At 39.3% G+C, this 23178-nt stretch overlaps 1 protein-coding gene across 1 annotated transcript in view; it reads left to right on the top strand.

The window, feature by feature from the left end:
- TTN (titin) overlaps window positions 1-23178 on the top strand; it is a 246608-nt gene that overhangs the window by 174399 nt on the left and 49031 nt on the right. The window contains exons 247-283 of the mRNA XM_075153897.1: window positions 13-321; window positions 722-870; window positions 975-1007; window positions 1107-1236; window positions 1337-1636; window positions 1724-2041; window positions 2132-2428; window positions 2535-2834; window positions 5848-6162; window positions 6258-6406; window positions 7314-7464; window positions 7563-7844; window positions 7935-8237; window positions 8325-8627; window positions 8746-9027; window positions 9487-9786; window positions 9873-10175; window positions 10294-10602; window positions 10685-10966; window positions 11203-11502; window positions 11650-11943; window positions 12040-15006; window positions 15110-15430; window positions 15544-15828; window positions 16036-16335; window positions 16653-16955; window positions 18053-18328; window positions 18443-18742; window positions 18833-19135; window positions 19377-19676; window positions 19802-20089; window positions 20178-20474; window positions 20564-20866; window positions 20960-21265; window positions 22066-22353; window positions 22460-22750; window positions 22845-23132. Coding sequence (XP_075009998.1) covers window positions 13-321; window positions 722-870; window positions 975-1007; window positions 1107-1236; window positions 1337-1636; window positions 1724-2041; window positions 2132-2428; window positions 2535-2834; window positions 5848-6162; window positions 6258-6406; window positions 7314-7464; window positions 7563-7844; window positions 7935-8237; window positions 8325-8627; window positions 8746-9027; window positions 9487-9786; window positions 9873-10175; window positions 10294-10602; window positions 10685-10966; window positions 11203-11502; window positions 11650-11943; window positions 12040-15006; window positions 15110-15430; window positions 15544-15828; window positions 16036-16335; window positions 16653-16955; window positions 18053-18328; window positions 18443-18742; window positions 18833-19135; window positions 19377-19676; window positions 19802-20089; window positions 20178-20474; window positions 20564-20866; window positions 20960-21265; window positions 22066-22353; window positions 22460-22750; window positions 22845-23132 — 12825 coding nt within the window. The remainder of the gene's footprint in view (window positions 1-12; window positions 322-721; window positions 871-974; window positions 1008-1106; window positions 1237-1336; window positions 1637-1723; window positions 2042-2131; window positions 2429-2534; window positions 2835-5847; window positions 6163-6257; window positions 6407-7313; window positions 7465-7562; window positions 7845-7934; window positions 8238-8324; window positions 8628-8745; window positions 9028-9486; window positions 9787-9872; window positions 10176-10293; window positions 10603-10684; window positions 10967-11202; window positions 11503-11649; window positions 11944-12039; window positions 15007-15109; window positions 15431-15543; window positions 15829-16035; window positions 16336-16652; window positions 16956-18052; window positions 18329-18442; window positions 18743-18832; window positions 19136-19376; window positions 19677-19801; window positions 20090-20177; window positions 20475-20563; window positions 20867-20959; window positions 21266-22065; window positions 22354-22459; window positions 22751-22844; window positions 23133-23178) is intronic.

Here is a 23178-nt window from a genome sequence, read left to right as displayed (position 1 = left end):
TTGTTTTACAAGTTGTGCCTGGTCCACCATCTTGCCCAGAGGTCAAAGACAAAACCAAATCATCTGTAGCTCTTGCATGGAAGCCTCCACAAAAGGATGGTGGTAGTCCTATAAAGGGATATATTGTTGAAATGCAGGATGAAGGTAGTACTGACTGGAAGAAGGTGAATGAAGGAGACAAACTCTTTCCTACTTGTGAATGTGTTATTCCTAACTTGAAAGAGCTCAGAAAATATCGATTTAGGGTGAAAGCTGTAAATGCTGCTGGAGAATCAGAACCAAGTCCTGCAACATCAGAAATACCTGTCCAAGATATTCTAGGTAAGTGTCCTGGGAACTAATTTAGGTATTTATATCTAAATGCCACCTACTGCTGTGAATGCTCAAGCAAGCCAAAGTCAAAACAGAATAAACAATTATGCAAAAATGTAACAAAAGATTGACACACATTTTTGAAAGTGTCATGATCACCATTACCAGGGCAGGATCCGTTAGAAAACTGATGAGTACCTACAGTCATACTAAGGAAATAATGTGTATTTTATGAAGAAATGACTACAACAAATTTTTCTATTTGTATACTTCCCAGCTTCCTTTTTGCACACGCAAACTTTCTCACATAAACATGCATTCTGCATGTTTGTGTGGGGTTTTAGTTCAGTGCTGACAGAAATTTAGTTTCAGTAGCTCTTAAAATTTATATATTAAAATATTTTTGCAGAGGAACCAGAAATCTTCCTTGATATTGGAGCACAGGATTTCCTCTCTTGTCGTGCTGGCACAACAATTAAAATCCCAGCTATTATCAAGGGTCGTCCAGTTCCAAAAACATTTTGGGAGTTTGAAGGAAAAGCAAAGACAACAGCAAAGGTTAGTAAAAGAAAAAGCTTTTTTCTACATGTGTTTCTAGACATTTAAGCCTATCCCCTTTTATATTTACATTATTTCCTTTTGTTTTCCTTTCCTCCTTATAGGAGGGAGGTCATAACGTACCTGAAGAAGCTCAGGTAAAGCAAACAATTTTTGTAACTTTAGTATTGTTGCATTTTTCAAACATAAATATTTAAAGTTGATATATAACTTCTCTTTCTTTCTATAATGCACAGGTGGAAGCAACAGATACACGTTCAGTGATTATCATCCCTGAGTGCAACAGAAGTCATTCCGGGCGATACAGCATTACGGCAAAGAACAAAGCAGGACAAAAAACTGTGCATATCAGAGTCAATGTGCTTGGTATGGCTTACACATATTGAAGTATTCAAATACGAGGGTTTAGTCTTATTTTTCTACATACTTATGTAAAATCGTTTCTGTTGTGTTTTTACCTTAACAGATGTCCCAGGTCCACCAAAAGACCTAAAAGTAAGTGATATCACAAGAGGTAGTTGTAAACTTTCATGGAAGATGCCAGATGATGATGGTGGAGATAGAATCAGAGGCTATGTTATAGAGAAAAGAACTATTGATGGGAAGGCCTGGACTAAAGTCAATGCAAACTGTGGAAGTACTTCCTTTGTTGTACCTGATCTCATATCTGGCCAAGAGTATTTCTTCCGGGTACGTGCAGAAAACCGTTTTGGTATTGGCCCTCCTGCAGAAACCATCCAACGGACCACAGCCAGGGATCCAATCCGTAAGTGAAATCAAAGTCAAACACATTCTTTAAAACCCTATAGTACTGTACAGTGGATTTATTCACATTTCTGTTTTGTTTGTGAAGATCCTCCTGATCCACCTATTAAACTAAAGATTGGCCTTGTAACCAAGAACACAGTGAGCTTGACATGGAAACCACCAAAGAATGATGGTGGAGCTCCTGTTACACATTATAATGTTGAATGTCTCCGCTGGGATCGTACTGGAGAAGTGAAAGAGACTTGGAAGCAATGCAACAGACGTGATGTGGAGGAAACAAAGTTTACTGTTGAGGATCTTATAGAAGGTGGAGAATATGAATTCAGGGTCAAAGCTGTAAATATAGCAGGTCCTAGTAGGCCTTCAGCCACTGTTGGCCCACTTGTTGTCAAAGACCAGACATGTAAGTACTAACTGATACCGGTAAATACAAATTCCATTTTAAAATTATGAAGTATTTTTGTATGTTAATCTTTTCAACATTTCTTTGTAGGTCCACCATCTATTGAACTCAAAGAATTTATGGAGGCTGAAGAAGGAACAGATGTTAACATTGTGGCCAAGATAAAGGGTGTACCCTTCCCCACATTAACATGGCTAAAAGCTTCTCCAAAGAAACCAGATGACAAAACACCAGTGCTGTATGATCAACATGTCAACAAGATTGTTGGTGAAGATACTTGCACTTTATTGATTCAACAGTCTCGCAGAAGTGATACAGGCTTATATACTATAACAGCTGTAAATAATCTGGGAACTGCTTCAAAGGAGATGAGACTGAACGTGCTGGGTAGATATCAAGAACTCTTAGCATTGCATAAATTGATAGCATTCATGTGATACTTTATTTTAATAGCATTTGAATTAATTCTTCTTTATAAAAATGTATCTTTTAGGTCGTCCCGGACCTCCAGTGGGACCTATTAAATTTGAATCCATTTTGGCTGATAAAATGACAATATCATGGCTTCCTCCATTAGATGATGGTGGTTCTAAGATTACGAACTATGTTATAGAGAAAAAAGAAGCAAATAGGAAGACATGGGTACCCGTTACTAATGAGCCTAAGGAATGCTTATTCACTGTTCCGAAGCTGATGGAAGGCCATGAATATGTGTTCCGTATTAAGGCACAAAACAAATACGGTATTGGAGAACCTTTGGATAGTGAACCAGAAACAGCACGAAACCTTTTCAGTAAGTAGGAATGTGCTTTCAAATTATGTCGGTTGTTTTCATATGCTGGTATGTGTACAGCATCTGTTAAATACCACTACTACTTTTCTCTCTTCACATAAGTAAATTTTCTAGAATAACTTGAAGAGTTTTAGCATTAGCTGTTAGTTCTTAAAAGCATGTGCAGTACTTAAAAATACTTTTCTCCTTCCTTGTTGTATATTACAATACAGTCTCAAGCTTTTTTGAGGTTTAAATATATGAATAACGGTTTATCTGGTGCGGTCGACATGCCTGAGGGACAGGATGCCATCCAGAGGGACCTGGACAAGCTCAAGAAGTGGGCCTGTGTGAATCTCATGAGGTTCCACAAGGCCAAGTGCAAGGTCCTGCACCTGGGTCGGGGCAACCCCCGGTATCAATACAGGCTGGGGGATGAAGGGATTGAGAGCAGCCCTGCTGAGAAGGACTTGGGGGTACTGGTGGACAAAAAGCTGGACATGAGCCAACAATGTGCGCTCGCAGCCCAGAAAGCCAACCATATCCTGGGCTGCATTAAAAGAAGTGTGGCCAGCAGGTTGAGGGCCTTCTTGGCTACCTCAGCATACTGCTGGCTCATGTACTGCTGGCTGTCAACCAGCACCCCCAGGTCCTTTTCTACCGGGCAGCTTTCCAGCAGGTTGAGGGAGGTGATTCTCCCCCTCTACTCTGCTCTGGAGTACTGCATCCAGCTCTGGAGCCCTCAGCACAGGAAAGACATGGACCTGTTGAAGCGGGTTCAGAGGAGGGCCACGAAAATGATCAGGGGGTGGAACGCCTCTCCTATGCAGAAAGGCTGAGAGAGTTGGGGTTATTCAGCCTGGAGAAGAGAATGCTTCAGGGAGATCTTATTGAGGCTTATCAGTACTTAAAGGGGGCTTATAAGAAAGATGGCGGCAAGCTTTTTAGCAGGGCCTGTTGCAACAGGACAAGGGGGAATAGTTTTAAACTAAAAGAGGGTAGATTTAGACTAGATATAAGGAAGACATTTTTTATGACGAGGGTGGTGAAACACTGGAACAGGTTGCCCAGGGAGGTGGCAGATGCCCCATCCCTGGAAACATTCAAGGTCAGGTTGGATGGGGCTCTGAGCAACCTGATCTAGTTGAAGATGTCCCTGGCCACGGTAGGGGGGTTGGACTAGATGACCTTAAAAGGTCCCTTCCAACCCAAACTATTCTATGATTCTATGATTAGGTCATTCTGTTGTATTTGAGACATTATTGACCTTATAGATCAGGAAGAGTCAATTTCCTGCCTTCAGTTTTGAAAGAGAAATTAGACAGAGTATAGAATCATAGAATCATTAAGGTTGGAAAAGACCTCTAAGATCATCCAGTCTAACTGTCAACCCAACACCACCATGCCCACTAAACCATGTCCTTATGTGCCACATCTACGCATTTTTTAAATATTTCCAGGGATGGTGACTCTACCACTTCCCTGGGCAGCCTGTTCCAAGGCTTGACAACCCTTTCAGTAAATAAATTTTTCCTAATACCCAATCTAAACCTCCCTTGGCGCAACTTGAGGCCATTTCCTCTCGTCCTATCGCTAGTTACTTGGGAGAAGAGACCAACACCCACCTCACTACAACCTCCTTCCAGGTAGTTGTAGAGAGAGATGAGGTCTCCCCTCAGCCTCCTCTTCTCCAGACTAAACAGTCCCAGTTCCCTCAGCTGCTCCTCATCAGACTTGTGCTCCAGACCTTTCACCAGCTTCGTTGCCCTTCTCTGGACATGCTCCAGCACCTCCATGTCCTTCTTGTAGTGAGGGGCCCAAAACTGAACACAGTATTCGAGGTGCGGCCTCACCAGTGCCGAGTACAGGGGCACGATCATTACGGCACCTCCCTACTCCTGTTGGCCACACGGTTTCTGATACAGGCCAGGACGCTGTTGGCCTTCTTGGCCACCTCAGCATACTGCTGGCTCATGTTCAGCTGGCTGTCAACCAGCACCCCCAGGTCCTTTTCCTCCGGGCAGCTTTCCAGCCACCCAAGCCTGTAGCATTGCATGGGGTTGTTGTGGCTGAAGTGCAGGACCTGGCACTTGGCCTTGTTAAACCTCATACAATTGACCTCGGCCCATTGATCCAGCCTGTCCAGATCCTGAATAGCTCTGATGTAGAAGGAATGTTAGGCTGGCAAGAGAAAATCATTCTTAAAACATCCAAGGTTAAGCTGGGCACTTGTTGTGGTTTAACCCAGCAGGCAGCCAAACTCCACACAGCCACTTGCTCACTCCCCCCATCCCGCAGTGGGATTGAGTTGGGATTGGGGGAGAGAATGGAAAAAAAAAAGTAAAATTCATGTATTAGATAAAGACAGTTTAATAGAACAGAAAAGGAAGGGGAAATAATAATAATAATAATAATAATAATAATAATAATAATAATAATAATAATAATAGAATACACAAAATGAGTGATGCACAATGCAATTGCTCACCACTTGGCGACTAATGACCAAGCAGCAATCACTATTTCCTGGACCACGCCTCCTATTTATATACTGAGCATGATGTCATATGGTATGGAATACCCCGTTGGTCAGTTGGGCCAGCTGTCCTGGCTATGCTCCCTCCCAGCTTCTTGTGCACCTGGCAGAGCATGGGAAGCTGAAAAGCCCTTGACTAGCAGGGTACTTAGCAACAACTAAAAATATCGGTGTGTTATCAACATTCTTCTCATACCAACTACAAAACACTGCACTAGGAAGAAATTTATCTCTATCCCAGCCAAAACTGGCACTGAAATGAGGTACTGATCCAGGAAGGTGAAAAAAACTCATTTTTGACAATTGTTATTTGAAGGAAAAATACTTTATGTTTCACAGAAGTATATGTACCTGAATAGGGATGGCAAGGAGTCTTGTGCAGATAGGTAACTACCTAATGCAACTGTGACCATGTGCATAGCTGTGTTTTGCACTCTAACTATCTCCATTTTCCTTTAGCATTTTTCTTACAAGCTATGCGTGAATTTTTTCCCCCAGCTGTTCCTGGACCTTGTGACAAGCCAACAGTTAGCAGTATAACACGTGACTCAATGACTGTAAACTGGGAAGAACCAGAACATGATGGTGGCTCTCCTATTACTGGTTACTGGTTGGAGCGCAAAGAGACTACCGGAAAGAGATGGACCAGGGTTAACCGTGATCCTATCAAACCTATGACACTGGGTGTTTCGTATAAAGTTACAGGTCTTATTGAAGGCTCTGAATATCAGTTCCGTGTTTCAGCTATCAATGCAGCTGGTGTTGGTCCACCAAGCATGCCATCTGATCCAGCAATTGCTAGAGATCCTATTGGTAAATATTTTAGATTCTTATTTTTGAATATGAAAATATTCAGATAAGAAAATAGAATATATTGTTATGTGTAATGGTATGATGATATTTTTCAGCCCCACCTGGCCCTCCTATTCCAAAAGTTACTGATTGGACAAAGTCTTCTGTAGACTTGGAGTGGACTCCACCACTAAAGGATGGTGGTTCTAGGGTCACTGGCTACATTGTTGAGTATAAAGAGGAAGGAAAGGAAGAATGGGAACGGGTAAGTGGAAAACTATTACAGAATCTGCATGTCTTCTTTCTGTGTGTCTATCAAAAGAAATCCCTCCAGAAAACATATTTTTAATAAATTTTCACTATGCAAGTTATTTTCTAAAAGTTCACATTTTTGCACCATATTATCTTCATATTTTTAAAATATAAGACCAAATGTAAAAGTCAGTAATTGCCTCTCCACAACATCAAGTTAACTTTGCAGTTTCCTAAACTTAGAATTTTAAAATTTCTGTTTAAAAATGTAGAGAAAATATGTGGGTAACTTGTGATAAAAGAACAGAAGACAAGACCAAGTTAGAATTGGCACAAAAGTCAGTCTCACTGGTATCAGACTGCCAAATCATTTGCAACTATTATGACCCTACATTTTCCTACTTTTTTCGGTAGTACATTACTGAAATCTTCTTTTTTCAATAGTGCATTACTGAAAATTCAACTGTTGCATGCCTTGGCTATTTTTTGTATCTCCATAAACATTTGCGTGCATTTTAAGTAATACCTAAATTTCCTGCACTGCTTCCAGGTAAACAGGCTTCATTTGGGGTTTAAAAAGAAGAAAGAATTCCTTTTTTTTGCCACTCTCACTTATATGAGTTTATTTGTTCAGTAACACATGTAATTCTTCTGAGACCACAGACTATTGTAATTTCTGTTACATCCTTGTCTGTTAGAATTATCAAAAAGGTGAATCTTCAGAATAGCTTGTATGTCCATGTCCTGTATTTCTTTACACAGATTCTGAAGAATTCTGTGTAAGCTAGATCCATGTATGCTTAAGACTGTCGTGTGCTTGTAAATCTGAAACAACATCTGATTTAAGATCTGTTTCAAACATCACAAATGAGATTGATGATACCTTGATGTTAGCTGATGTTATAATATTTTTTTTCCAGGTAAAAGATAAAGAAATTAGAGGAACCAAGTTCGTTGTGGCAGGATTAAAAGAAGGATGTTTTTACAAATTTAGAGTTAGAGCAGTAAATGCTGCTGGCATCGGAGAGCCTGGAGAAGTTACAGACATTATTGAAATGAAGGACAGAATTGGTATTTATCATTCGCATTTACATTTATATTTTTAGTACCTCTAAGTCAAAGTGAGGAAAAAAAAAAATACATTGAATTTTTTTGTTCACCTCCCACAGTGGCTCCTGATATTAATTTGGATGCAAGTGTCAGGGACAGAATTGTTGTTCATGCTGGAGGAGTAATTCGGATCATAGCATATGTCTCAGGAAAACCAGCTCCAACAGTGACTTGGAGCAGGGATGACCAAGCTTTACCAGAAGAAGCCAGAATTGAAGAAACAGCTATTAGTTCTTCTTTGGTCATCAAGAATTGCAAAAGGAGCCATCAGGGTATATACACTCTTCTTGCTAAGAATGCTGGTGGTGAGCGGAAGAAGACTATTATTGTTGATGTGCTAGGTAAATCGCAACTTCAGTCCTTGTGAACAAGTAAAATTTCATAACATTCAGCATGTATACTTAAATACTCCATTTTTTCTTTGCTTTCAGATGTGCCAGGCCCAGTTGGAATGCCATTCCTTACTGAGAACCTAACCAGTGACTCTTGTAAATTGACATGGTTTACTCCAGAAGATGATGGTGGTTCTCCTATTACCAACTACATAATTGAAAAACGTGAATCTGACCATAGAGCTTGGACTCCAGTAAGCTACACAGTTACAAGGCAGAATGCTACTGTTCAGGGACTCACTGAAGGGAAAGCCTACTTTTTCCGAATTGCAGCTGAGAATATAATTGGCATGGGTCCATTCACAGAGACAACAAAAGAGATTGTCATTAGAGATCCAATAAGTAAGTATATTTTCGGGTTTGGATTACTGTCATATGAGATGAATATGCAGAAAAATGCATTTACCATATTTTTTTGTTTATTCGCAGCTGTTCCTGACCGTCCAGAAGACCTGGAAGTAAAAGCAGTTACCAAGAACTCTGTTACATTAACTTGGAACCCTCCAAAATATAATGGAGGCTCAGATATCACAATGTATGTTCTAGAGAGCCGTCTCATTGGAAAAGAGAAATTCCACAAAGTTACAAAGGAGAAGATGCTTGATAGGAAATACACTGTAGAAGGCTTGAAAGAGGGTGACACCTATGAGTATCGTGTGAGTGCTTGCAATATTGTGGGGCAAGGCAAGCCATCATTTTGCACAAAACCAATCACATGCAAGGATGAAATTGGTATGTATCTTTTTCGTATCTCTGTTGAAAACAATGATTATGTTTACTGATTCCTTACTTTTTTTTATTAATATTGCTGACATTTGTGGGTGCTGTGTTTTTTAATATCATCTTTCAGCTCCTCCATCACTTGACCTTGATTTTAGAGACAAGCTTATTGTTCGGGTTGGTGAAGCTTTCAGCCTGACTGGGCGTTACTCAGGCAAGCCTGCACCAAAGGTTACTTGGCTAAAGGATGATATTGTTGTGAAAGAAGATGACCGTACGAAGATCAAGACAACTCCTACAACTCTTTGCTTGGGGATACTAAAATCTGTCCGTGAAGACTCAGGCAAATATTGTGTTACTGTAGAGAACAGCACAGGATCAAGAAAAGGATTTTGTCAAGTTAATGTTGTTGGTAGGTTTTACTAAACAACAGTGTTGTATGTGATTTTTAGTAGTGATTAGAATTCACAGACTTATATAAAATGTGAATATTAAAATGTGTTCTTTATTACAATAATTTTATTTACTGCATTCTCATTTATACTGAAATACTGTTTATTAATTTTGAGTACATAGTTAACTATGGCTTAGTTTATTCAGCATTAATAATTTAACGTCTCTACATGCATTTAGGGAATGTCAACACTGTAGAAAATGTCAACTACCAAATACCTTATAAGCATTAAGGAATTAAGTCCAGTGAGTCAAACACGTGTTAAAGAGGAATCGTCTTGAGGTCTTGATTCCTTATTAAAACTGTGATGTCAAGTTTCTAATTTCATAGTATATTTACTATATTGACACTGTTTAATCTATGTCATTATGTGAAGTTCATATAAAAGCATGGATATGCTTTATTTTTTTTAAACAGATCGCCCATCACCTCCAGTAGGCCCAGTTATATTTGATGAAGTTCATAAAGATCATATGGTAGTTTCCTGGAAACCTCCGTTAGATGATGGAGGCAGTGAAATTACAAATTACATTATTGAGAAGAAGGATGCACACAGAGACCTGTGGATGCCAGTTACATCTGCCACAGTTAAGACAACATGCAAAATTCCTAAGCTGCTTGAAGGAAGAGAATATCAAATTCGAATTTATGCAGAAAATCTTTATGGCATAAGTGATCCTCTCATCTCTGATGAGATGAAAGCCAAAGACCGTTTCCGTATGTTATTCATTTGCTGTCTTACTTTGATACTTTAATCTTTACTCTGTTTGCAGTGCTCATAAACTCTTTTTTTTTTCCCCCAGGTGTTCCTGATGCACCTGAGCAACCAATCATCAAGGACGTTACCAAAGACTCTGCAGTAGTGGTTTGGAACAAACCATATGATGGAGGCAAGCCAATAACAAACTATATTGTAGAAAAGAAGGAAACAATGGCTACAAGATGGGTCAGAGTTACCAAAGACCCGATTTTCCCCAGTACTCAGTTCAAAGTACCTGACCTCCTCGAAGGCTGTCAATATGAATTCCGTGTTTCAGCAGAAAATGAAATTGGCGTTGGTGATCCTAGTCCACCATCAAAGCCAATTTTCGCTAGAGATCCAATCGGTAAACTATTAAATTTCATTTCTCATTGAAATTTTAGTGCACTCTTCATTTCAGTTAGAAAATCATATTAATAGTTTCATTTTTTCCCCATTTCTTTCTTTTCTTGCTTTTTTAACAGCAAAACCAAGTCCACCTGTTAATCCAGAAGCAGTAGATAAAACTAAAAATTCAGTTGATTTATCTTGGCAACCACCACGCCATGACGGTAATGGCAAGATAATTGGCTACCTTGTTGAGTATCAGAAAGTTGGAGATGAAGAATGGAAAAAGGCCAATCTTACAGCAGATTCTTGTCCTGAAACAAAATACAAAGTCACTGGCCTTACTGAGGGTTTGACCTATAAGTTCAGGGTCAAGGCAGTCAATGCAGCAGGTGAATCTGAACCAGCCTATGTCCCTGATCCAGTAGAAGTAAAGGACAGACTTGGTGAGTTTAATAAAATCAGATAAGTTTACCTAAGAAGAGATTTTTTCCTTCCTTTTCTAAAAACATATCATTTTGATTCCAGAACCTCCTGAGCTGATACTTGATGCTAATATGGCCCGAGAACAGCATGTAAAAGCTGGAGATACCCTGAGACTTAGTGCTGTTATTAAAGGTGTTCCATTCCCAAAAGTTTCTTGGAAGAAAGAAGATCGTGAAGTCTCACCGAAAGCTGATATTGAGGTTACAGGAGTTGGCAGTAAGCTTGAAATTCGTAACACTGTCCATGAAGATGGTGGAATTTACTCCCTGACAGTTGAAAATCCAGCTGGTTCAAAGACGGTTTCAGTAAAAGTTGTTGTCTTAGGTAAACTTTTTGATGTTCCTTTTATACTCATGTTTTTATTCTATAAATAGAGATTAAGAAATAAAGGAAAATATGTCTGGAAAATATGAATAAAACGAGTATTTCTTAAAAATACACAGTAGAAAAAGGACTAAAAATTACATGAAATATAATCATCTCTCTTGAAATTTACTAAGTTTTGTAAAAAATGCTTTGGCTATCAAATAAATAACAGATTCAATTTTTTTCAATATTAGATAAGCCTGGTCCACCCAGAAATCTGCAAATCAGTGAAGTTAGAAGTGATTCTTGCTATCTCACTTGGCTGGAACCAGAAGATGATGGTGGCTCTGTCATTACCAACTATGTAGTGGAAAGGAAAGATGTAGCTTCTGCACAGTGGGTAGCCATCTCATCATCCTCCAAGAAACGCAGTCACATGGCTAAATATCTGATGGAAGGCACTCAGTATCTCTTCCGAGTTGCAGCTGAGAATCAGTTTGGTAGAGGTCCATATGTGGAAACACTCAAGCCTATTAAAGCTATAGATCCACTGCGTAAGTGTTCTTCAGTTATATGATTTGTTTTGTTCATATTGTTCTTGGTAATTTTTGAGATTATCTTGTTGGTACTAATGTGAACATGGTACACTGCTACCGTAGATTGGCCATCCTAGTAACCATTTTGGTTTTGTATTTTAAAAGATCCTCCAGGGCCACCAAAGAATCTGCATCATGTAGATGTTGACAAGACCGAAGTTTCCCTTGTTTGGAATCGACCAGATCGTGATGGTGGTGCTGAGATAACTGGATATTTGGTGGAATATCAAGAAGATGGTGCAGATGAGTGGACAAAGTTCCAGACGGTCCCTATGCTAGACTGTGTTGTTACAGGCCTACAAAAAGGAAAAATATACAAATTCCGTGTGAGAGCTCAGAATATTGTTGGTCTTGGCCTTCCAGATACAACTATACCAATAGAGTGTCAAGAAAAACTAGGTAATTTTTAGTTTTTCATGTAGTTTCACTGATTCTTTCTCTCTTTCTTCAAGCATTTCCCCTGAAAAGGTAATTTCTATTTTTCTCTAATTTCAGTACCTCCATCCGTGGAACTAGATGTGAAGTTAATTGAAGGTCTTGTTGTTAAAGCTGGCACCACAGTGAGACTTCCTGCAATCATGAGAGGTGTACCAGTTCCCACGGCAAAATGGGTTACTGATGACATTGAAATTAAAACAGATGGCAGACACAAGATTGAGACTGACAATTATTCAACTGTACTTACTATCAAAGACTGTATAAGAAAAGATACAGGAGAATATCTACTCACAGTATCTAATGCAGCTGGCAGCAAAACTGTTGCTCTACATCTTACAGTTTTGGATGTTCCTGGCCCACCAACTGGTCCTATTAATATTCTTGAAGTAACACCAGAACATATGGTTATTTCTTGGCGCCCTCCTAAAGATGATGGTGGGAGTCCTATAATAAATTACATTGTTGAGAAACGTCAATCAAAGAAAGAAACTTGGGGAGTGGTTAGCTCTGGAACAAGTCACACAAAAATTAAGATTCCACGACTGCAGAAAGGCTGTGAATATATTTTCCGTGTTCGGGCAGAAAATAAGATAGGCATTGGTGCACCTCTTGATTCAGAACCAACAGTTGCTAAACATATGTTTGATCCACCATCCCCACCTGGTAAACCAACTGTTTATGATATTACAGAAAGTGCTGCAACAGTGTCTTGGACCCTACCAAAATCTGATGGTGGAACTCCAATAACTGGTTATATACTTGAACGTCGGGAAGCATCTGGTAAATGGGTGCGTGTCAATAAGACACCAATACTTGACATGAAATACAGAGTCACTGGTCTTTTTGAAGGCAACACATATGAATTCAGAGTTTTTGCAGAAAACATGGTGGGCTTAAGCAAACCATCTCCAAGCTCTGATCCAATAAAAGCGTCACGTCCTATCACTCCTCCTGGACCACCTATAAATCCAAAATTAAAAGACAAAACCAAAGAAACAGCTGATCTTGTGTGGACAAAGCCCCTCAAAGATGGTGGCAGCCCGATTCTGGGATACATTGTGGAATGTCAGAAAACTGGAACTAAGCAGTGGAATAGGATTAATAAGGATGAACTCATTAGACAATGTGCTTTCAGAGTACCTGGGTTAGTAGAAGGAAATGAATATAAATTCCGAATAAAAGCTGTCAACATTGTGGGAGAGGGAGAACCAAGAGAACTGGCAGAAACTGTACTTGCAAAGGATATTCTTTCTCCTCCAGAAGTAAGCCTAGATGTGACCTGCCGAGACTTAATTACTGTCCGAGTAGGCCAAACAATCCGTATTACTGGTAAAGTAAAAGGCAGGCCAGATCCTGACATAACATGGTCTAAAGATGGCAAAGTACTAGTCCAAGAAAAGCGTGTTGAAATAGTCCATGATCTACCTAATGTTGAACTGCAAGTGAAAGAAGCCAAAAGATCTGATCATGGCAAATATATAATAGCAGCTAAGAACAGCTGTGGACATGCCCAAGCTTTTGCTGTTGTTAATGTACTTGACAGACCTGGACCATGTCAAAACCTGAAAATAAGCTATGTCACAAAAGATTCTTGTATGATCGCTTGGGAGAGTCCAGTGGATAATGGTGGCTCTGAAATTACAAATTACATAGTAGAGTACCGTGAACCAAACCAGAGGGGATGGTCAATTGTCTCCTCTGATATCACTAAACGATTAGTAAAGGCAAATCTTATAGAGAACCGTGAATACTTCTTCAGAGTTTGTGCAGAAAACAAAATAGGTCCAGGTCCTTGCATTGAAACCAAGACTCCCATCCTTGCCATCAATCCTATTGACAAGCCTGGAGAGCCAGAAAATCTTCACATTGCAGAGAAAGGAAAGACATTTGTATATCTGAAATGGAGAAGGCCAGATTATGATGGTGGAAGTCCCAATTTAAGTTATCATGTTGAGAGAAAACTGAAAGATTCAGATGAATGGGAAAGGGTTCACAAAGGCAGCATTAAGGAAACACACTACATGGTAGATAAATGTGTTGAAAATAAGATTTACCAATTCCGAGTTCAAACCAAGAATGAGGCAGGTGAAAGTGACTGGGTAAGAACAGCTGAAGTTGTTGTGAAGGAAGATCTGCAGAAACCAGTGCTAGACTTGAAGTTAAGTGGGGTGCTAACTGTGAAAGCAGGTGACACAATTAGAATTGAGGCTGGAGTCAGAGGAAAACCACAGCCTGAAGTTGTATGGACAAAAGACAAAGATGCCACAGATCTAACCAGATCTCCAAGAGTCAGTATTGAAACAACTTCTGACACATCTAAGTTTGTTCTCACAAAATCAAGGCGTAGTGATGGTGGGAAATATGTGATTACTGCAACTAACACAGCTGGTAGTTTTGTAGCATATGCTACTGTTATTGTCTTGGATAAACCAGGTCCTGTAAGAAACTTGAAAGTCACTGACATTTCAAGTGATAGATGTACTGTTACTTGGGACCCTCCAGAAGATGATGGTGGTTGTGAAATACAGAACTACATCCTGGAAAAATGTGAAAGCAAGCGTATGGTTTGGTCTACATACTCTTCCTCTGTCCTAACAAACTATGCAAATGTGACACGCCTCATTGAAGGTAATGAATATATATTCAGAGTTCGTGCAGAGAATAAAATGGGCACTGGTCCACCAACAGAAACACACCCAATTATTGCAAAAACAAAATACGATAGACCTGGACGCCCCGACCCTCCAGATGTCACAAGAGTTAGCAAAGAAGAGATGACCGTAGTTTGGAATCCACCAGAATATGATGGTGGCAAATCAATTACAGGATACATTTTAGAGAAGAAAGAGAAACGATCACTAAGATGGGTTCCTGTTACTAAGACTGCAATCCCAGAGAGACGCAAGAAGGTTACTAATCTCATCCCTGGTCATGAATATCAGTTCCGCGTCAGTGCCGAAAATGAAGTCGGACTTGGAGAACCAAGCTTGCCATCAAGACCTGTAGTAGCAAAAGACCCAATAGGTATCATACCACTGTGTTCTACTGTATTTTGTTTTAATGTTAACATAACAGATTGCTAAATTGCACAACCCTGTTCTTATCTGTAATTTTTATTGTCTGTCAGAACCACCTGGTCCTCCCACAAACTTGAGAGTGGTTGATAGCACGAAGAGTTCCATAACCCTTGGCTGGGGAAAACCAGTGTATGATGGTGGTGCTCCAATTATTGGATATGTTGTGGAAATCAGACCAAAAGTTGAGGGTGCTGATCCTGAAGCAGGATGGAAACGATGCAATGTTGCTGCCCAAGTTATTCATACAGAATTTACAGCCACCAGCCTGGATGAGAACCAATTATATGAGTTCAGAGTTTCTGCCCAAAACCAGGTTGGCCTTGGCCGACCAGCTGAACTGAAAGAAGCTGTGTCTCCCAAAGAAATACTTGGTGAGTTTTCCCATCCTCTTTATGAAGAGGGGAATGCAATCTTTATTTGGTCTGGTTTTGTTTTATTTCATGTGCTGAACTTTGCATTTTATTTCTCTAATTTTGTCTTTCAGAACCTCCTGAGATTGAGTTGGATGCAAGCATGAGAAAGTTAGTCACAGTCAGGGCAGGATGCCCTATTAGACTTTTTGCCATTGTTAGAGGTCGCCCAGCACCAAAAGTCACCTGGAGGAGAATGGGTATTGATAATGTTATCAGAAAAGGACAAGTTGATCTGGTTGACACTATGGCCTTCTGTGTCATCCCCGATTCAACACGTGATGACTCAGGCAAATATTCATTGACACTTGTTAATGTAGCTGGAGAAAAGGCTGTATTTGTGAACGTCAGAGTCCTGGGTAAGTAATGAGAGAAATACCTCTAGACAATTTTTTAACTATATTCAATGTTCATTGCAGGAATTTTTATGACCCCCAGGTGCTACAGTTTTTGAGCACAACTGTATTAGCTAACACTAACTCCCCCTGTATAGGAAGTTGTTAGCTCCCTTTAATTTTAACCTATTAAAGAAGAAAAGACTAGCATAAGTTGAAATTTCTTTATAGATACTCCTGGACCTGTGTCGGACTTCAAGGTTTCAGATGTCACCAAGATGTCATGCCATCTTTCATGGGCACCTCCAGAGAATGATGGTGGTAGCCCAGTGACTCATTACATCCTGCAGAAACGTGAGGCTGACAGGAAGACCTGGGGAACAGTCACTGCAGAACTAAAGAAAACTAGTTTCCAAATAGCTAATCTTGTACCTGGAAATGAATATTTCTTTAGAGTAACAGCAGTAAATGAATATGGGCCAGGTGTTCCAAGTGACATACCAAAACCAGTTCTAGCAACAGATCCCCTAAGTAAGTATGCCTTTATGAACATTTTATATTTTTCTCTAATTCTGGTAATATTTTGTATTTTTTGGAAGTTGGTGTTTTTAAATTGGACAATGCTACTAACTACTCAATGATAAACATAAATATTTCTGTGTCAGTTTCTTTCAAATAATACAATCTATGAATACAATACCTTTGCAATTATTAAGAATTCTGCTCTTTTTCATATTGTCCTCATTGAGTTAGCATGGATAGCATCCAATAATTTAACAAGTATTCAATAGTTAGAAAATCTTGGAAATTCAATGTTTAATGTGTGTCTTTTTTTTTTCCCCTGAAAGGTGAACCTGATCCACCAAGAAAACTTGAAGTTACTGAAATTACAAAGAATAGTGCTACTTTAGGCTGGCTGCCACCACTGCGTGATGGAGGCTCTAAAGTCGATGGGTACATTGTTAGCTACAAAGAAGATGACCAACCAGCGGATCGCTGGACAGAATATTCAGTTGTTAAAGATCTCTCCATTGTTGTAGCTGGTCTGAAAGAGGGAAAGAAGTACAAGTTTAGAGTGGCAGCTAGAAATGCTGTAGGAGTAAGTTTGCCAAGAGAGACTGAAGGAATATTTGAAATTAAAGAACAACTCAGTAAGTAACAATTTCAATAATACCTATGTTGCAATATTCTGCTTTAATGATGAAATGAACAAGTATTCTAGTTCTTTGAGTGAGTCCCAGAAAGACATATGCTTTATGAAGTCATCTGGAGGTTTATGGTTAACTCTATTGAATATTTTGACATGTCAGAAATAATGAGAGTTGACCACTAATTCAGAATTATTAAAGAATTTTGCAGGTATGGTTGCAGTTGGAACCAGAAGATAGGAACTAAGGAGAAATAATAAATACCTTCAATGAACTTAAAATGAAAGGGAAAAAGTCAGAGTGGTAGTTTGAGAGATAAATGGGGCCGAAAGTGGGAGCTGTTTTAACAGAAGACAAAACAAGTTGTTTATATTGTAGTTGGTTGAGAATGTAAAGTGAAACGCAGGGAGGACAGGTTGGCCTAATTAAGGTGGTAGGGCCTCTGCGGCACAGGAAGACATAGGGGTAGGGGGCAGATGAGAAGAACCTTCTTCATGTGTGACGTGGAAGGAGGAAGAGAGATGTACAGGAGCAAAAGAGAATGAAAACTAGCCAATGGCAGGAAGAAAAGTACACCAAATATACCGCCAGGTTTCTTTTGGAAGAAATCAGAAAGATTTTGTGCAAAAGAAGAAGTAGAAGGAGCTCTACTTGAAGAATAGTTCAAGGGTATAAAAAGATTGACTGTGGAAATGGGTTTAGTTCAGCAAGAACTTCAGTCTTTCTTTTCTCCTCCTTCATGTTTGTCTTGTAGAAAGTCAGCCATAAGTGAGCTATGACAAGTTCCAGATATAGAGGAATTGTGTGTCATGCATTAATAGCGCACAAGTCTTTACATAAACATGTGAGAAGGCAATCCAAACTCAAAAATATTCCCTTATAAACTCTACAAGAATGTAAAAGTAAGACTGGAATAGATATTTCCCACTGCAGAATCTCTAGTTGTCCATAAGTGGAACATAAATTAAAAATTATCAAGTCATTCCTACTGGTGATTCCACTTGAGAGAGAAGCAGAGAACTTTCAAATGAAAACATAAGAAAAAGTAATTTAATATGTCACAGAAGTTGAATTTATATGTCTGTGTGATTTTTTTTCAGTCCCACCTAAGATCCTGATGCCTGATCACGTTCACATTAAAGCTGGAAAGAAACTGAGAATTGAAGCTCATGTATATGGGAAGCCTCAGCCAGTCTGTAAATGGTTGAAAGGAGATCAAGATGTAATTACATCTAGTCGCCTTGCTGTGCATAAAGCAGAAAAGTCTTCTGTTCTTATCATTAAGGATGTGACTAGAAAAGATTCTGATTTTTACACTCTTACTGCAGAAAATAGCTCTGGTACTGATAGTCAGAAAATCAGAGTGATAGTCATGGGTATGTTCCATTTGATTATTTTTAAACCCAGCTTTATACAAAACTAGTTTTAGTATATTCCGGTGGTTGCCATTTTCTTTCATCTCTTCTTTCTCAATATACTTTTTTGTGCAGATAAACCAGGTCCACCACAGCCTCCATTTGATATTTCTGAAATAGATGCTGATGCTTGCACTCTTGCATGGCATATACCTCTCGAAGATGGTGGCAGTAACATTACAAACTATGTAGTCGAGAAATGTGATGTAAGCCGAGGAGACTGGGTAACAGCTTTAGCTTCTGTCACAAAGACAAGCTGCAGAATTGGAAAACTGATTCCTGGAGAAGAGTACATGTTCCGCGTTCGTGCTGAAAATCGTTTTGGGATTTCTGAGCCGCTTACTTCTGGCAAGATGATTGCAAGGTTCCCATTTGGTACGTCAGTTTCTGATAGCAGCATTTCTCTTTTTAGTCCTCCTAGTAAGAAAGCATGTGATTGATATCCATCTTTGTATTTCTTTCTAGATGTTCCTAGTGAACCAAAGAATGCACGTATTACCAAGGTCAATAAGGATTGCATTTTTGTTGCCTGGGATAAACCAGATAGTGATGGAGGCAGTCCAATCACCGGTTATCTCATTGAGCGCAAAGAAAGGAACAGTTTACTGTGGGTGAAAGCTAATGACACAGCTGTGCGCTCCACAGAATACCCTTGTGTGGGCCTCATCGAAGGTCTTGAGTATACTTTCAGAATTTATGCATTGAACAGAGCTGGAGCAAGTAAACCTAGCAAACCAACTGAGTTTGTCACAGCAAGAGCACCAGTTGGTAAGCCAAACATACCAATGATTTGCAACAGACTACTGTTTTTATGGTCATTTTCAATATATCTGCAACTCTTTATGATCTTCAGTTTGCCCTTGTGTTTATATTTTAATGTTTACCATGACTGCGCTGCGAGTGCACTGTCTGGGTATGCTGTAAATAGGATCCAACACTATTAAAACCATTTTTTAATATGTTAGCTTTTTTGGCAAAACAGACTATAACATGATCTTATTTGCCTTAGATCCCCCTGGAAAACCTGAAGTTATTGATGTCACTAAGAGTACCGTATCACTGGTATGGACAAGACCAAAACATGATGGTGGTAGCAAACTGATTGGCTACTTTGTTGAAGCTTGCAAATTACCTGGTGATAAGTGGGTTCGGTGCAATACAACTCCACATCAAATACCCCTAGAAGAGTACACTGCTACGGATTTGGAAGAAAATGCTCAATATCAATTTAGAGCAATTGCCAAGACAGCAGTTAACATCAGCCGACCTTCAGAACCTTCTGATCCAGTGACCATTCATCCAGAAAATGGTAAGAAATGTAAAAACGTATGAGAACTCTGATAAGAATCTGTGCATATTGAACTAGCACTCATGTGAAGAATGAGATGTTTATCTCTTACTAGATTGATTAACTCTTGGGCTCTTTCCTTTCAGTTCCCCCCAGAATAGAGCTGGATCTGTCTATGCAATCACAGCTTACAGTAAAAGCTGGAACTAATGTGCGTCTGGAGGCAAATGTATATGGCAAACCGATGCCAACAATCACCTGGAAGAAAGAAGAAGAAGTTTTAAAGCCATCTGAAGGTGTTAAGATCACCACTAAGAGAAATCTTGCTACAGTTGAGTTGTTCAGTGTTAACAGGAAGCAAACAGGAGACTATACTATTACTGCTGAAAATGCAAGTGGATCAAAGTCAGCAACCATTAAGCTTAAAGTACTTGGTAAGCTAAAAACTGTCTGTTAATAAATACACTTATAGTTGAATGATAAAGCAATAGAGCTATAACAATGTGATGTTAATTCTTCTAGATAAGCCTGGTCCACCAGCCTCCGTTAAAATCAAACATATGTATGCAGATCGTGCAATGCTTTCTTGGGAGCCTCCTCTGGAAGATGGAGGTTCAGAAATTACTAACTACATTGTAGACAAGCGTGAAACAAGCAGGCCAAACTGGGCCCAAGTCAGTGCCAATGTACCCATTACAAGTTGCACAGTGGAGAAACTAATAGAAGGACATGAGTATCAGTTCCGCATATGTGCTGAAAACAAATATGGTGTTGGAGACCCTATCTTGACTGAACCAGCAGTTGCTAAGAATCCATATGGTAAGTGCTTTGTGGGATAGCCTCATTAGTCACTGTTTTTTTATGTACACTTATGAATGTGAACATAACTTTCAAATAAATCTTCACAGATGTACCCGGACCTTGTGATCCACCGATAATAAGCAATGTAACAAAAGACTTTATGACTGTTAGTTGGAAGCCACCAGCTAGTGATGGTGGATCCCCAATAACGGGTTATATACTTGAGAAGCGTGAAACTAAGGCTCTTAACTGGACAAAGGTAAACAGAAAACCTGTCATTGAAAGAACTGTTAAGGCTACTGGACTCCAAGAAGGAACAGAATATGAGTTCCGGGTGATAGCGTTGAATAAGGCCGGACCTGGCAAGCCTAGCGCACCATCTAAAGCAGTGTATGCTCGTGATCCGCAATGTAAGCTGAAAGTCTCAGATATTTTCCATAGTTATTTCCAAATACTTTTGTACAGCATTTGGTATGATAACTTTATGTTATTTTAATTCTCAGACCCTCCTGGCCCACCTGCTTTCCCTAAAGTGGTTGATACTACTCGTAATTCGATTAGCCTGTCATGGAGCAAACCAGCATATGATGGAGGAAGCCCAATTATTGGTTATCTAGTGGAAGCAAAAAGAGCTGACACAGACAACTGGGTCAGATGCAATCTACCCAAGAACTTACAGGCTACGCGATTTGTGGTAACAGGGCTGATAGAAGATACAGAGTACCAGTTCCGCGTTTATGCTGTCAATAAGATTGGATACAGTGATCCAAGTGACGTTCCTGATAAACACACTGCCAAAGACATTTTAAGTATGTTCACTGAAAACAAATTACCTTGTTGACTTTTGCTTTATTTCATGGGATGGGTTCCAAAGACAGGGTTTGTCACAGATCACAGAAGAGATTAATTTGGAATGTGTCATTTCTCAAAAAATGGAGGCTAAAAGTGGCTAATTTGGAAGAGAATTGGGCAGTTAGGAATGGAGTAGAATCTGAGTGGTGTCTGCTTTTTTCATTTGTATGCTAGATACTCTTCTGCCTCCTATTTTGGGTCTTCAAGAATTTTTTCTTTCTCTAATCCTAAAATTAGACTTTTCAGATCTCTCTTGTATTCTTAAAACTTTCAGTCTTCTTTATGTCTTCTAAATAATCTGAAGCCAAGATTACTATTCTAAGCACCTGTGTGGCACACTATTTAATTGTATGACACTTATTCCTTGAGAGCCATGCAGGCTTCTCTATGCATTTTGCTGTATATACAAAAGTGTTGCTTCACAGAACTGTCTTGGTTCAAGATAAGCGGTACAGTCCAGGAGGCTTTGAAACTCCTCTGAGTTCTAGAGGAACTAGGAGACTTCTTCATATGATAAGTAATGTAAATGGTGGAAAAGGCAGAAAAAAAGGAAATTAAATCAGTGCAAAAAAATGCCAAGTTTGCAAATGGTCTTGAAATGTGAGTCAGGACACTAACTCACTACCATCATCATGGGCATGAGAACAAGTTCGTTAATCTAGTGAAATGCCAGAAAAGAGGGACTTTCTGTCACAGTAACTTGAGTGATAGTCTTAAAGATGATGGTTTAATTGCATGGTTTTTGTTAAACACACAGTTCCTCCTGAAGGAGAACTTGATGCAGAACTACGGAAAGTCCTTGTGTTGCGTGCTGGAGTCACAATGAGACTTTATGTGCCAGTAAGAGGACGTCCACCTCCAAAGATTACATGGTCTAAAGTGGGTGCCAACCTAAGAGATAGACAAGGATTAGACATCAAGTCAACTGATTTTGATACCTTCCTGCGTTGTGAAAATGTAAACAAATATGATGCTGGAAAATACGTCCTCAGTCTGGAGAACAGCTGTGGCAAAAAGGCATACACCATTGTTGTAAAAGTACTTGGTAAGTGTCAGGGTTTTCCCCATTATAATATATTTGTTAACTTTTTAACTGATAATTTTTGTATTTTGTTAATTAAATCAAATGTGGGGTTGTTGTGTTTATCTAGATACTCCAGGCCCTCCAATAAACCTGATTGTAAAGGAAGCATCTAAGGATTCTGCCTTCATTACATGGGAACCTCCGCTAATAGATGGTGGCAGTCCAATCACAAATTATGTTGTTGAAAAACGTGATGCAGAAAGAAAATCATGGTCCACAGTAACAACAGAATGTCCAAAGACAAGCTGCAGGATAACTAATTTAGAAGAAGGCAAATCTTACTTCTTCAGGGTTTTTGCTGAAAATGAATATGGTATTGGTGACCCCTGTGAAACTCGTGATGCTGTTAAAGCTTCTGGTAAGAAAAATTAATCCATTTTGCCTATTTTGGTATTCCAATCATATTTATTTTTAGCTTGAATGGACACTTACTATGCTTTTCTTCCTTCTAGAAACACCTGGGCCAGTTGTGGATCTAAAAGCTTCAGCTGTAACAAAATCATCATGCAATTTAGTATGGAAAAAACCTATCAGTGATGGTGGAAGCCGTATTTTTGCATATGTTGTCGAGGTCCTGATTGGTGAAAATAAATGGCAAGAAGTCATGCAGGCAAAGAACCTCCATTTTTCAATGAGAGACCTAAAAGAAGGACAAGAATATACTTTCAGAGTGAGAGCCCAAAATGATGCTGGATATGGAACTCCAACAGAGCTCACAATTGTAGCAAGAGATGATGTTGGTAAGAAGCAACTTAAGATCATTAATTCAGTGCTTCACTTAGCCAA

The sequence above is a fragment of the Calonectris borealis genome, chromosome 6 (assembly GCF_964195595.1).
Source record: "Calonectris borealis chromosome 6, bCalBor7.hap1.2, whole genome shotgun sequence".
NCBI classification, from domain to species: Eukaryota; Metazoa; Chordata; class Aves; order Procellariiformes; family Procellariidae; genus Calonectris; species Calonectris borealis.
Note: the sequence above shows the minus strand (reverse complement) of the source record. Positions and strands in the feature narration are given on the sequence as shown.